At 46.1% G+C, this 15,525-nt stretch overlaps 1 protein-coding gene across 1 annotated transcript; it reads right to left on the bottom strand.

Annotated features, from left to right (window-relative positions):
- Positions 1–4,366: 4,366 nt before the first annotated feature.
- CCL26 (C-C motif chemokine ligand 26) lies at positions 4,367–12,411 on the bottom strand. The gene is made up of 4 exons (XM_060174080.1): positions 12,381–12,411; positions 10,108–10,217; positions 6,242–6,255; positions 4,367–4,463 (listed from the first exon to the last, which is right to left on the bottom strand). Exons 1-4 carry the CDS (start codon positions 12,409–12,411, stop codon positions 4,367–4,369), a joined length of 252 nt encoding a protein of 83 aa, XP_060030063.1.
- Between the last annotated feature and the right edge of the window lie 3,114 nt (positions 12,412–15,525).

Raw genomic sequence — 15,525 nt, 5'->3', positions numbered from 1 at the left:
TTCTTCTCCTCTCTCTCTCTCTCTCTCTCTCTCTCTCTCTCTGTCTCTCGCTCTCACTCTCTCTCTCTCTCTCATTTGGAAGCCTGGCAACCTGGGAGTCTTAATGGAACAAGGCTACAGACAAGGATCCAAGGCCAGCCTGGCCCATCACTGCCTCCCAGCTCTCAATCAGAGCTTCTCTGTTTCTCCCCCAGGAGACCTGGGGTTTACTGAACCCCACCCCATCTCGATGCCTGAGATTCCCCCCCCACACACACACACATCCTGAAAGTCTGTCTCCCTTATACTCCCTGTCTGCCAGGTTCCACCCCATGGCAGAACTGAAGTTCAGAGCAGATTTCTGAAGGGCTGGACAAGGTTTATTTAGAAAAAAAGAAAGTTTCCCAGTGATTTGAGACTAACCCCCTTCCATCCACTGCCACTCCCACTTCTTAGTCCATCCTTCCTTCCTTCTCCCACTACATTGACATTAGGGATTTATTCTGACTTCTTCCTCCCTTAATTTTTATAGAACTAGAGTCTTCTTCACATGTTTGGGACATTTTTTTTTTTTCTTTCTTCCCCCTCCAGGCTTATTGCTGGGGCTAGGTTCCAGCACTACAAATCCACTGCTCCTGTGGCCACTTTTTCGATTTTTTTTATAGAACAGAGAGAAATTGAGAAGGGAGGGGGAAGACAGAGAGGGGGAGAGGAAGACAGACACCTGCAGACCTGCTTCACCACCTGTGAAGTGAGGCCCCTGCAGGTGGGGAGCCAGGGGCTCAGACTGGGATCCTTATGCAGGTCCTTGAGCTTCATACTATGTGCTTCCCTTCCTCATGCCCCCCTCCTCCTGTCTCCTGACCTGGTGCCCTGTGTGGCTCTGAGTCTCTGGTGGATTCTCAACAAAGACTTGGAAGATGGGATTTGGGCCAGCTTGTACCTGTACCTCCCCAAAGAAGTACCAGGAGTCCTAAAATGATGGGAGATGGTTTCCATCTGCTGGTCAACAGGTGGAACTACAGCTACAAGTCCATCTTGGCAGGGAGAGACTGGGACTGGAGGAAATGTCCCAGTGCAGGCGGTGGAGCGGAGTGACCTCTTTAAGTTGTGTAGGGGGCTAGGGGCTGCCTTCTATTTGGGGGAATGCAGACATGGTGGGTGGGATTGTGTTTCCCTCTGAGCTCTGCCATCACACCCCAGCTGGGACCGGGGTTTTGAACCTGGATCCTGAAACATGGTAATGTGTATGCTCTTGATTTCACGTAGAGATAGAAATAGAGGGGGCCAGGCAGTGATGCGCATAGTACAAAGTGCAAGGACCAGCACAAGGATCTGGGTTTGAGCCCCCGGCTCCCCACCTGCAGGGGAGTCGCTTCACAGGCAGTGAAGCAGATCTGCAGCAAGGAGGAATATAATTTGGAATCAACCAAGTGGACATGGGGGCTACGGAACCATACTGGGGCACAATATTCTGCAGTGGAATAGCATAATGCCAGAGATGATGATGGTAGTGTGGAAGCGCTTGCGCCCCATGAGGAGCTGGCCAGTCTTGCAATGATGTTATTCCCCGCGCCTACCTTTGCTGCAGTTTTTATGAGATGTTCGTGAAATGACAGAGTGCGATCGAGAGTAACGCCAAGATAGACTGGCTGGGTTTTAATGATAAATATTAAAAAAAAAAAACTTTTAAAAAGACCTGTAAGAAAACGATGGAGCCACACACACATGAGACACCAATGCCAGCTTCCAGGGTTTTCCATTGCTTGAAAGTCACGCGCAGGGGCCAAATGGCGGCACACCTAGTTGACCACAAACATTATCACAAAAGCAAGGATTCAAGCCCACAGTCCCCACCTGCAGGGGGAGAAGTTTCATGAGCAGTGAGGCAGGGATATAGGTCTCTTTCTCTCTAACTCTTTTTTTTTTTTTTTAATTTTTTTTTTTTTTCCTCCTCCAGGGTTATTGCTGGGCTCGGTGCCTGCACCATGAATCCACTGCTCCTGGAGGCCATTTTTTCCCCCCTTTTGTTGCCCTTGTTGTAGCTTCGTTGTGGTTATTATTATTGCCCTTGTTGACGCAATTCGTTGTTGGATAGGACAGAGAGAAATGGAGAGAGGAGGGGAAGACAGAGAAGGGGAGAGAAAGATAGACACCTGCAGACCTGCTTCATCGCCTGTGAAGCGACTCCCCTGCAGGTGGGGAGCCGGGGGCTCGAACCGGGATCCTTACGCCGGTCCCTGCGCTTTGCGCCACATGCGCTTAACCCGCTGCGCCACCGCCCGACCCCCATCTCTCTAACTCTTTCTTCTTCTCTCTCCATTTCTCTTTGTCTCTAGCTCAAAAAAAAAAAAAAAACTAAATAGGGAGTCGGGCTGTAGCGCAGCGTGTTAAGCACAGGTGGCACTAAGCACAAGGACCGGCATCAGGATCGAACCCCCGGCTCCCCACCTGCAGGCAGGTCCCTTCACAGGCGGTGAAGCAGGTCTGCAGGTGTCTGTCTTTCTCTCCCCGTCTCTGTCTTCCCCTCCTCTCTCCATTTCTCTCTGTCCTATCCAACAACAACGACATCAATAATAACTACAACAATAAAACAATAAGGGCAACAAAAGGGAATAAATAAATAAAAATTAAAAAATAATAAAATAAAAAATAACTAAATAAATAAGACAGTTTAAAAATTATGTGATGTCACTCTTGGAAGACACAGAGGAAAGAGTACACCTGACCTCTCCAAACTCTGTACTTCCTGACAGTTTTCGTTTCTTTCTTTCTTTCTTTTTTTTTTTTTTTCCTCCAGGGTTAGGATAGGACAGAGAGAAATTGAGAGAGAAAGGAGGAGATAGAGAGGAGAGAAAGAGAGACACCTGCAGACCTGCTTCGCCACCTGTGAAGCGTCCCCCCTGCATGTGGGGAGCAGGGGGATGACCCTCCTTGTGAGGGTCCTTGTGTTTGATACTGTGTGTGCTTAACCGGGTACGCCACCACCCAGACCCTCCACCCCCCCCAATGCTCTTTTTTATTGTAATGCTGGGGAATGAACCCAGGACCTCACATGTGAACAACAGCTGCATTGGCCTCCTCAGCAGCACCCCCCTTTTAATATTTTTATTTATTTATTCACTTTTGTTGCCCTTGTTGGTTTATTGTTGTCGTCATTGTTGGATAGAACAGAGAGAAATGGAGACAGGAGGGGAAGGCAGAGAGGGGGAGAGACAGACACCTACAGACCTGTTTCACCACTTGTGAAGTGACTCCCCTGCAGGTGGGAAGCCAGGGGCTCGAACCGGGATCCTTACACGGTCCTTGCGTCCTTGTGCTTTGCGCCATGTGCGCTTAACCCGCTGCGCTCCCTGCTTCCCCTTTTTAATTCTTTTTTTTTTTTTAAGATTTTATTTATTTATTAATGAGAAAGATAGGAGGAGAGAGAAGGAACCAGACATCACTCTAGTACATGTGCTGCCAGGGATTGAACTCAGGACCTCATGCTTGAGAGTCCAATGCTTTATCCACTATGCCATCTCCTGGACCACATTAATTCTTTATATTTAGAGTGAAGGAGGGGAGAAAGCAGAGGATGAGACAGAGACAAAGAGGAATGGTGACACTGTAGCACTGCTCCACCATTCATGGAACTCTCCCCATGCTGTTCATGAAACTGCCATGTGGTGTCAAGGTTTGAACCTAGGATCTCATGCATGGTAAGATATGCTTGCCACCCACTGAGCCACCTTTTGGCCCCTACTTAAATTTTTTTTTTTTTAGAGATTTCTTTACTCATGTATGAGGCAGGGAGGGAGAGAGAGAGAGATAGGGAGAGAGAACCAGACATCACTCTGGCACATGTGATGCCAGGGATTGAACTCAGGACCTCTTCCTTGAGAGTTTAGCGCTTTATCCACTGCACCACCTCCTGGGCCCCTCCCTTAGCCTACTGAAACTGGTATCCTAGGCTTGGCAGGTGGGTAATGTTGCTGTTTAGTGATCAATGCCCTGTGAGAAAACATGGTCAGATCTTGAAGGATTTCAGCCTCTCATCACAGACAAGCTATGGGCTCTTTGTGCTTTTCCCCCTATAATATAGCAGCTTGTTTCTGCAAACAATGTAAAAACCTTTAGTGTGCATTTTGCCAATGGGGAGCTGGAATTCCATGCCAGGGTTGGTTCAAGGCTGGGGGCGGCAGGGAGTAGCCAGGGAACTGGTTATATAAATCATGACTGTTTCTTTCTTGGGAAGAAAGCTCAGCTTTTATTGGCTAAGGACACTGAAGGAGCAAGTGACAAGACAATGAAAGCTCTGGTGGATACAGTCCCCTCCCCCCTGACATGTAACCCTTGGAGTTCACAACCAAGCAGGAAGGGAATCCCAGAGCCGGGGACATGGTTGTCATAGCTGGGGCTGGGTCTTCAGTAAGGAGATGTACTTCTGTACCCATCCCTCCTTCTGTGGGACACAGACCCTCCGGCCTTTTTTGGTGATGAATCTGTGGGGAAGAGATTCCATCAATACAGCCAGTTCCCCCCCCCCCCACCCCTTGGGCTGAGGTTCAGCCTAGAGGAGATCTGTTACTCGCAGTCAAATAAGACATCATGTGAGAGAAAGAATATCACAGAACTCAGCCCAACGTATGACCTTAGCAGTCTCGTTGTGTCTACATTTGACACTAAATGTTTGTTATTTGAAAGGGCAGAGAGAAATTGACAGCTAGGGGCCAGGTGGTGGCGCATCTGGCTAATCACAGTGCACTAGGACCTGGGTTCGAGCCCCTGGTCCCCACCTGTAGGGGGAAAGCTTCAAGAGTGGTGAAGCAGGGCTACAAGTGTCTCTCTCACTCTCTCACCCCTCCCCTCTCAATTTCTCTGTCTCTATCCCATAATAAATAAAAATTTTTAAAAAGCTTTTTTAAAAAACAGAGATTGACAGTTAAACAGAAGGAAGAGAGAGACACCTGCAGCGCTGCCCCACCATTCATGAAGCTTCTCCTTGAAGGTGGGGATGGGGGGCTTGAACCCAGTTGCTGGCACATGATGACATGTGCGCGCAACTGGGTACACCACCATATGGCTCCCTGTGTCATATATATATATATATATATATATATATATATATATATATGGATTTTTAAAAATATTTATTCCCTTTTGTTGTCCTTGTTGTTTTATTGTTGTAGTTTTTATTATTGTTGTTTGTTGGGTAGTATGCCAGCTCCCCCCCCTTAAAGTCTCTGTCTCTAATCCTGCTTAACTAAGCACTGCCATGCCTGCAGGGCATTGGTTTAATCCCACTTAAAGCTGCGGTCTATTTACATAAACCACTGTTAACTAAGCACCGCCCTGCCTCCAGGGCACTGGTTTAATCCCCACTGGTTCACCATGTCTTTTTGCTCTGCCCCCTCTCGTAGTCACCCTGATTTCCACCAGTCTCTTTTCGCTCCAACCTCTCTACGTCACATCCTGTTTCCACCCTACTTGGCGAGTATATATACAGCTGCTCATCTGTTTGAACACACTGGGGATTGCCTTCCGGCTCCAAGAGTTCCAGAGTCTTTCTCCTTCGACAGTAGCCCAGCACGAGTTCCTGGTCCCTCTCCCACGTAGCAGCCTAGGTTGGCTCCAGTTGAGTTCTCTCCAACCCAGAGAGCACTTGCTTAGGAAGAAGCACCCTCAGGCTATCATGGCAGTTGTTGTTATTGATGTCACTGTTGTTGGATAGGATGGAGAGAGAAGGGGAAGACAGAGAGGGGGAGAGAAAGACAGACACCTGCTGACCTGCTTCATTGCCTGTGAAGGGACTCCCCTGCAGGTGGGGAGCTGGGGGCTCCAGCTGGGATCCTTCCACTGGTCCTTACGCTTTGCACCACCTGCATTTAACCTGCTGTGCTACTGCCCAACTCCATATATATATATATATATTTATTATTACCTTTTGTTGCTCTTGTTTTGTTGTTTTATTGTTGTAGTTATTATTGTTGTTATTGATGTCATTGTTAGATAGGACAGAGAGAAATGGAGAGAGGAAGGGAAGACAGAGAGGGAGAGAGAAAGACACCTGCAAACCTGCTTCACCACTTGTGAAGGGACCCCCCTGCAGGTGGGGAGCAGATTGGGGGGACTCAAACCGGGATTCTTACACCAGCCCTTACACTTTGCTCCATATGTGCTTGCTTAACCCGCTGCGCTACCGCACGACTCATTATTATTATTATTAATTATTATTATTGTCATTTTTAAGTTTCTTAAAGGCATCCAGAATATGGCTCACCTGGTCGGGCCACACTAGTGTGTGGGTTGGAGTATTTATGCAGACCCTGACAAAATCAGGGGTAAAGAGCCCAGAGAATAAGGACAGCAGTCCTCTGGGAGGGTGGCTTAGAGGGTAAAGCACACCCTGTGTCAGCCTGATGTCCCAGGACTGATCCCAGGCATTGCATGTGGCCAGAGCACTGCTTTCTCACTAAATCTCTCTCGCGCCGTCAGGCAGGGCTATCTCTGGGGCTCAGTGTGGGAACTATGAATCCACAGCTTCTGTCAGCCATTTTTTCCATTTTATTAGACAGAACAGAAATTGAGAGGGGAGGGGAAGATTAAGAGGGAGAGAGACACCGCAGACCTGCTTTGCAGTTTGTGAAGTGTCACTCCCTGTGGGTGGAATAAATATATCACTTTAGGGAAAGAAAAAAAAGAAGAAGAAAAGAAAAAAGAAAGAGGGGCCAAGTGGTAGCACACCTGACTGAGTGCACACATTACAGTGCACAAGGGCCCAGGTTTGAGTCTCTGGTTCCCACTTGCAGGGGGAAAGCTTCATGAGTGGTGAAGTAGGGCTGCAGGTATCTGTTTCTATCTCCTCCTCCCCTCTCAATTTCTCTGTCTCTATTCAATAATAGAGAGAGAGAGAAGGCCACGGAGACACCATAAAGTGTCTACAAAAGATTTCCATGCCTGAGGCTCTAAGGAGAGACAGACAGAAACCTGCAGACCTGCTTCACTGCTCATGAAGTGTCCTCCTACAGGTGGGGAGTGGGGCCTCAAACCTGGGCCTTCATGTTTGGCTATGTGTGCGCTCTACCAGGTGTACCACTACCCAAACCCCTAGATCATGGTTTTCATAAGATAACATAGGGCAGGGAAGGCAGCATAGTGGTGATGCATAGGGACTCTCATGCCTGAGGCTTCAAAGTTCCAGGTTCAATCCCTTATACCACCATAAGCTAGAGCTGAGCAGTGCTCTGGTGAAAAAAAAAAAAGATTTAGGGAGTTGGGCGGTAACGCAGTCGGTTAAGTGCACGTGGTGCAAAGCGCAAGGACCGGCACAAAGATCCTAGTTAGAGCCCTCAGCTCCCCACCTGCAGAGGGAAAGTCTTTTGCTAGTGGTGAAGCAGGGTTACAGGTATCTCTCTGTCTCTCTCCCTCCCTATCTTCTCTTTCCCTCTCGGTTTTTGACTGCCTCTATCCAATAAATAAAATTTAAAAATTAAAAAAAAGAGAGAGGGGGTTGGGCAGTAGCACAGAGGGTTAAGCAAACATGGTGCAAAGCACAAGGACCGGTGTAAGGATCCTGGTTTGAGCCCCCAACTCCCCACCTGTAGGGGAGTCGCTTCACAGGCGGTGAAGCAGGTCTGCAGGTGTCTGTCTTTCTCTCGCTCTATCTTCCCCTCCTCTCTCCATTTCTCTCTGTCCTATCCAACAATAACGAGATCAATAACAACAATAATAACTACAACAATAAAACAACAAGGGCAACAAAAGGGAATAAATAAATAAATATAAAAATGATTTAGAGCATTTAAAAATATTTAAGGTTGCACAGTAGTGCACTTGGTTAAGTGTATACATTGCAGTGCAAAGGACCCAGGTTCAAGCCCCTGGTCCTGATCAATAGTGGGGAAGCTTCATAAGTGGTGAAGCAGGTCTTCAGGTATCTTTCTGTCTTTCTCCCTCTCTATCACTCCTTCCCTTCTCAATTTCTCTCTGTCCTATCAAATGAATAAAAACATACAAATTAAATTTTATTTTGATTTTGTATGTTTTTTATCAGAGAGATAGGAGGTGGGGAGCGGCTAGTGCAAAATGCTCCATCCTATGTGGTGTTGGGGCTTGAAACCAGGACCTCCTACACACTAATCCCATCTTTCTAAGCCATCTCTCCAGCCCTGAGGCTAAGGAATCTTTCATCATCTTCTTATTTATTTATTTAAAAAATTTTTAAAAGATAGTATTTATTTGTAAATGAGAAAGATAGGAGGAGAGAGAGAGAGAGAGAGAGAGAGAGAAAGAACCAGACATCACTCTAGTACATGTGCTGCTGGGGATTGAACTCAAGACCTCATGCTTGAGAGTCCAGTTCTTTATCCACTGTGCCACCTCCTGGACCACTTTTTAAAATTTATTATCTTTATTCATTTGATGAAGACAGCCAGAAATTGAGAGGAAGGGGAAATGTAGAGAGGGAGAGAGACAGAGAAATACCTGTAGCCCTGCTTCACAACTTTTGAAGCTTCCCCCCTGCAGGGGCTTGAACCCAGGTCCTTGAGCACTGTAACATATGCTAGGTGCTCTACCACAGAGCCCCTGCTTTATCATCCTTAGCTCGCCCAAACAATTCAGTTGACTTGCCACAGCTACCTCATTGGGTCTACCTGCTATAAAGCCTTTCATTTTTGCCACAGGAAAAAAAAAGATTTGTTAAGAGAGAGAGAGAGAGGAGAGAGAGAGAGAGAGAGAGAGAGAGAGAGAGAGAGAACGCACGCTGGCCTAAGATGACACAGGGGATTGAACCAGGGGCCTCTGAGGCCTCAGCCAGGTGAGTCCTGTGCTCTAGCCTGGCTTGGTTTTGTCACTTCTGAGTCTTTTCCTCTGGGGCTCTTGTGTGCTTGTCAACATCTGTCTATCCCCTCCCTCTGATCTGTTTCATGTCAGCTTGATTCTCACATGTAACAGGACACCCTAAGAGCAGGGAGCTACCTACAGTTTTGCCTCCTCCCCTCTACTGTCTCTCTCTTTCCTCCAGGCCCCATCACACGTAGTTTGGTCCATCCCGTGCCCACGTCTCTTGTCCCCTCCTTTATATGCGGTACAAAGTCTAAAAGGGCTGGCCCTGCACACACTGAGTATTGTGCCTGACATGTGACACCCAAGTCAGGAGACTGGGTGGTGGTGGGGGAGGGTGGGAGGTGGCTTGGTGGATAGTACCCAGCCCTTGCCAAGCTTAAGGTCCTGGGGTCAAACTTTGACACCAATGGTAGTGCTACGGATGGTGGGGTGGCACTTTAGTGCCTCTTCTCTCTCTCTCTCTCTCTCTCTCTCTCTCACCAGAGCACTTCTCAGCTCTGGCTCAAGGTGGTGCAAGCGGATTGAACATGGGACTTTGGAGCCTCAGACAGGAGAGTCTCTCTGCAGAACCATTATGCTATCTATCCCCACCCTCTCTCCCCTCTCTCTGTTCTTGCTCTATCTCTCTCTTCCTTCCCAAGGACACAAATTCAAAAAATTAGGCTGCCAAGGGGGTCAGGCGGTAGTGCAGTGGGTTAAGCACACAAGACGCCAAGTGCAAGGACCTGTGTAAGGATCCCTGTTTGCGCCCCCGGTTCCCCACCTGCAGGGGAGTCACTTCACAAGTGGTGAAGCAGGTCTGCAGGTGTCTCTCTTTCTCTCCCCCCTCTGTCTTCCCCTCCTCTCTCCATTTCTCTCTGTCCTATCCAACAATAACAATAACAACAACAACAAGGGCAAAAAAAATAGGAAAAAATGGCCTCGAGGAGCAGTAGATTCATAGTGCAGGCACCAACCCCCAGCAACAACCCTGGAGACAAAAAAAAAAAAAAAGACTTTAATGCACGAGGCTTTAAAGTCACAGGCTCAGTCCCTGGCACCAGTATGAGCCAGAGTTAAGCAGTGCTCTGGGGAAAAAAATTAAAAATAATAATATTTAGGCTGCCCAGTGGTGTACCACATGCACAGAGACCTCAGTTCACCAACCCCATCCCCTCCAGCACACCTGGTGACTTCAGTGGCAAAGGTGTCAATCCTGGTTAGCAGATTCTAGCCTCCCAGGCTGCCCTGGCACCCAGGCAGCTACAGGTCCCTTCCCACCTGGCCCCTCACCACCAGGGGGCGATCCACTCATATCACAGCTGGAATTGAACAGCTGCTTCTGGTGAGCTCGTACCCTTGCACCTGTTTCCAGGGCAGGGTCTTGCTTGCAAACTGCAGACAGCAGAAGCTCGCCACATCTCTGCCCCCTATGAAGCAGTAAAGGGAAGGGGTTGAAGGTGTGTATCCTGGCAGCCCAGCAGGGAAGGGGGGAGCCAGGGCAGCTGACTTAGGTGTGGCTGCTATGAAGTGGGTACTCAGGACGGAAGCCAGGAGCAGGGGGTTGCCAATGGGAAGCCCTTCATAGCTGCCTGTGTCCTACCCGGCTTGTTCCCTGTCCCCCCTTTGTGTGACGCTGACCCCTCCCTGAGGACAGTTCCAGAGAACTCTGTGGTTGAAAACAAAATGCTCTGAAGAAGCAACTTGATCCCCAAGAGGAGACAGACTTGGAAAGTGAGAAAAAGTCAACAGGGTGTAGGGTGGAGCCAGTGCTCAGCTGTGTTCTGGCCCTGGCTCTCTGGGCTGAGAGCATCTGAGTGCAAGTGAAAGTCCAAGTCCCCTTCTGGCCCGCTGACCTCAGGTTGCATTCACTTCATTTTAATTTGATTTTTAAAAATAGAAACAGGCAGGGGCCAGGCAGTAGCGGACCTAGTTATGGGCACACAGTACGAAGTGCAAGGATACTGGTTCAAGGCTCCAGCTTCCTACCTACAGGGGGTTGCTTCGCAAGCGATAAAGCAGGTCTGCAGGTGTCTATCTTCCTCTTCTCCTCTCTGTCTTCCCCTCATCTCTCCATTTGTCCTATCCAACAACACCAAAAAAAAAAAAAAAAAAAGGAAAAAAAATGACCTCCAGAAGCAGTGGATTCGTAGTGCAGGCACTGAGCCCCAGTGATAACCCTGGAGGCAAAATATATATATATAGAAACAGGTAGTGAATGAGAGAGAGGAGGAAGAGAAGGAGAGAGAGAGAGAGAGAGAGAGAGAGAGAGATATTACTGTGCCGAAGCTTTCTTCACTGCAGTTGGGGCCGGGCTCGAACCTGGGTTGAGCACATAGCAGAGCAGTGCACTGCCCAGGTGAGCTATTTCATCAAAGACTTGTGGTTTTATGATACAGTGAGTTGCCCCTCAAAGCTTTTTGGTCCTCTACAAAAAACTTTGTGTCGTCAGGAGGTGGCGCAGTATATAAACACTGAACTCTCAGGCAGGAGGGCCCAAGTCCAATCCCCATCAGCACGAGTACCAGAGTGATGTCTGGTTCTTTCTTTCTCTTCTCCTATCTTTCTCATGAATGAATAAATAAAATCTTTAAAAAGGACTTCTTTGCTTAGATTTCTCTCTCTCTTTCTCTCTCTCCCTCTCTCTCTTCCTCTCTTTCTTTTTGCCATGGTTTTGTTGGAACTTGTGCCTGCGTGGTTCCACCATTCCTAACCAACTGTTTTCCTTCTTGTCTTTCTCAGACAGCAGTTGAAGGGCAGAGAAAGATAGACAGAGGAAGGACAGACACTGCAGTCCAGCTCCACATGGTGCTGCCATGTGGTGGCCAGGGGCTTGAACCCAGGTCCTCACACATGGTAAAATGTGTCCTCTACCAGGTGATGAGCTATATTCTGGTTCCTATCTTTTTCTTTTTTTTTTTTTAAAGATAAAGGCATAGAGGCAGAGGGAGAAATTATAGAGACCACAGCACTGGAATCTCCTTCAGTGCAGTAGGGGCCGGGCATGAAAGCATATGGCAAAGCAGCACACTATTCAAGTGAGCTCTTTGCCGGCCACCCAGACTCCATTTCTCCATTTTAAAAGACACTGAATTATTTATTTACTATACATGAGAGAAGGAATTTCACATATGATAGAAAGTGAGAGAGACAAGCCATAGCACCATTCTTGCACATGTGAAAGGATATGTAATCGGAACTTCTAGGAGTTAAAAGACCTCAATAGGGCTGGGTGGTGACGCATGTGGTTGAGCACTCACATTACAGGGTGCAAGGCCCCAGATTCAAGCCCCCAGACTCCGCCTTCAGGGGGGAAGCTTCATAAGTGGTGAAGCAGTGTTTCAGATGTCTCATTCTCTCTCCCTCTCTACCTCCCCCTTCCCTCTCAACTTCTCTCTGTCTCTGTCCAAAATAAATAAAATATATTTAAAAAGGAAAAGACTTTTAAAAGACCCCTGGAACCCCACCTCCCCAGAGCCCTGGGAAACTAAGCCCAGAGCCACTAAGGAAAGGTCTCTACAGTCTGGGGTATAGATCTGCCTGTCAACACCCATGTCCAGCGGAGAAGCAATTATAGAAACCAGACCTCCCACCTTCTGTGCTTCTTAGAAGTCTTTGGTCCATACTCCCAGAGGGATAAATAATAGGGAAGCTTCCAATGGAGGGGATGGGATATGGCACTCTGGTAGTGGGAATTGTATGAATTGTACGCCTCTTATCCCACAATCTTGTTGATCATTATTAAATCACCAATAATAAAAAAAAGAAGTTGAAAAATAAGGAAACAAAGCAGAACATGGACTGGGTTTGGTGTATTCCACCAAAGTTATTCCACAAAAGAGGGTTCAGGTCCTAGAACATGATGGCAGAGGAGGACCGAGTGGGGGCTGAATTGCTATATGGAAAACTGAGAAATGTTACACATGTACAAACTACCAATAAAGAAAAAAAAAAGGAAAGAGAGACATCTGCAGACCTTCTTCACTACACATGAAGCTTGTCCTGTGCAGATGGAGAGTGGGGGGGGGGCTTAAACCCAGGTTCTTGTACAAGAGAAAGATCTGTACTAAATGATTTCACTCGGGGGTTTCCCAGAAGATGGCAGACTGAGAAGCTGCTAGTGGCTGAGCTCTGACCACATCTCCTGGAAGCGGTAGGATTTTCTGCCTTTAGCAGGCCAGCCAATAAGGGGTCCTAGCGGTGACACCAAGGAGGTGACTATAACTTAATTTGGGTTAAGAATTAGAGTAGGGAAAAAAGGGGGGAAAATTTTTTTTCCTCTTTTTAATTTTCAAGCATACCTCCTTCCCGGCACCCCCCCATAACCAATCCCTGGGGACCAGCTCCTAGCAGGGGAGAGGAGCTCCTTTTCTTTACCAAATTCCTGCCCCACCAGGGAGTATCATTAATTCTAAGTCTATACCCTTCTGAAACCTCTGGCCTTTTTTCTTTCTAAGTAGCCAACCCCCCCCACCTCACCCCACATAGCTAATTAAATAATTAACAATAAATACAAAAAAAAAACCCCTTTCCTTTCACTGCCCTTTTATGACTGTTCTTTTTCTTATCTTTTTCTTTTCTCTCTCTCTTTCTTTTTTTAAAATTAATTAATTAATTTTTTCCCTCATTCTTGTCATCCCTTCTTCCTTAATCCTACAGCTTCCAAAGTCACAGACCCCAGCCCCCACACCACAGTGTGCTTTTTTGAATTCACTGATACACATTTGGGAATTTCCTTTCATTGCTCTTTAATTACAGCTCTTTTTCTTATCTTTTCCCTTTTCTCTCTCTCGTCTCTATCTCTCTCTCTTTTTTTTTAATCTTGTCATACACTTCTTCCTTCTTTGCCTTTTTGAATTTGTGAATTATTTTGGGGAAGAAATCTGACTCAGAGTGGACTCTCTATGTGTGTATCTCTGCTCTAGTTCCCTTTCCCCTCTTGTTACCCCTAGAATACAGTGGATAGTAGATTTGCATAACTGTCTATTTCTTGCTATCCTTTTCTCTTTCTTCACTGGGATTTGGTTACTATTTTTTCATGGACTGGAGAAATTGTTTGGCTAACTGGTAACGATTAAACTACTTCAATACTTGCTTCAGTTGCTACTGTAATTCCTGAGGTTGGTGAGTGCAATTGTCATAAAGGTATTTAGTACAGTGTTACTTGTACTCAAGACACAGCAACTGAGGAACAACAGAGCATAAAAAAAGGAAACACATAAATCAAAAAAATGGGTAGATCAAAACAAATAAAACTGCTACTCCAATGAATGAAGACAAGAGCCCAGAAGAAACTACAAATCATCCAGAAGTAACCATAGATAAGAAAAGTATGCAAGCAATAATAAACATATTAATCACAGAAATGAAAACAACATTGGAGGAAAGGAATGGCAGTATTAGGGAAACAACAGTTGAGACCCCCAAGGAAAATACTGATTATCTTGAGGCAATTAGAGAACTGAAAGCTGAAATAGCTGTAATGAAGAAAGAAGCTGAGACAAGGGAAAGCAGACTAACAGAAGCAGAAAACAGAATTAGTCAGACAGAGGATGAGTTAGAGAAAATGAAGGAAGAGGTGAAAGAGCTTAAAAAGAGATTGAGAGACACTGAAAACAACAACAGAGACATATGGGATGATCTCAAAAGAAGTAACATTCATATAATTGGCCTGCCAGAGGAAGAAAGAGAGGAAGGGGAAGCAAACATTCTAGAGGAAATAATAGAAGAAAACTTCCCAGACCTGAATAACAGAAAGGACATCAAGATTCAAGAGGCCCAGAGAGTACCAAACAGAATCAACCCAGACCTGAAGACACCAAGACACATCATAGTCACAATGAGAAGAAGTAAGGATAAAGAAAGGATCCTAAAGGCTGCAAGAGAGAAACAAAAAGTCACATACAAGGGAAAACCCATAAGATTATCTGCAGACTTCTCCACTCAAACTCTAAAAGCCAGAAGAGAGTGGCAAGATATCTATTGAGCCCTGAATGAAAAAGGGTTTCAACCAAGGATAATATATCCTGCTAGACTTTCATTCAAACTAGACGGAGGGATCAAAACCTTCTTAGATAAACAACAGTTAAAGGAGGCAACCATCACCAAGCCGGCCCTGAAAGAGGTTCTGAAAGACCTCTTATAAACAAGAACATCACTATAATACTTGCAATATATCAAAGCAAACAAATTTTTTTGAACAATGGCACTACAATACATTAAATCCATAATACCAATAAATGTCAATGGCTTAAACTCACCCATCAAAAGGCACAGGGTGGGGGGATGGATCAGAAAACATAACCCAACCATATGCTGCCTGCAAGAATCCCATCTGTCACAACAAGATAAACACAGACTTAAAGTGAAAGGATGGAAAACTATCATACAGGCTAACGGACCACAAAAAAAGGGCAGGAACAGCCATTCTCATCTCAGACACGATAGATTTTAAATTAAATAAAGTAATAAAAGATAGGTAAGGACATTACATAATGATTAGAGGATCAATCAGCCAAGAAGACTTAACAATTATTAACATCTATGCACCCAATGAGGGACCATCTAAATACATTAAGCACCTACTGAAAGAATTTCAAAAATACATCAATAGTAATACAATAATAGTGGGAGACTTCAATACCCCACTCTCACACTTAGACAGATCAACAAAGCAGAGAACCAATAAAGATACAAGAGAATTGAATGAAGAGATTGACAGACTAGACCTCTTGGACA

This window comes from Erinaceus europaeus, chromosome 15 (assembly GCF_950295315.1).
Source record: "Erinaceus europaeus chromosome 15, mEriEur2.1, whole genome shotgun sequence".
In the NCBI taxonomy this organism is placed as follows: domain Eukaryota; kingdom Metazoa; phylum Chordata; class Mammalia; order Eulipotyphla; family Erinaceidae; genus Erinaceus; species Erinaceus europaeus.
This window is presented reverse-complemented; position numbering and strand designations above follow the sequence as displayed.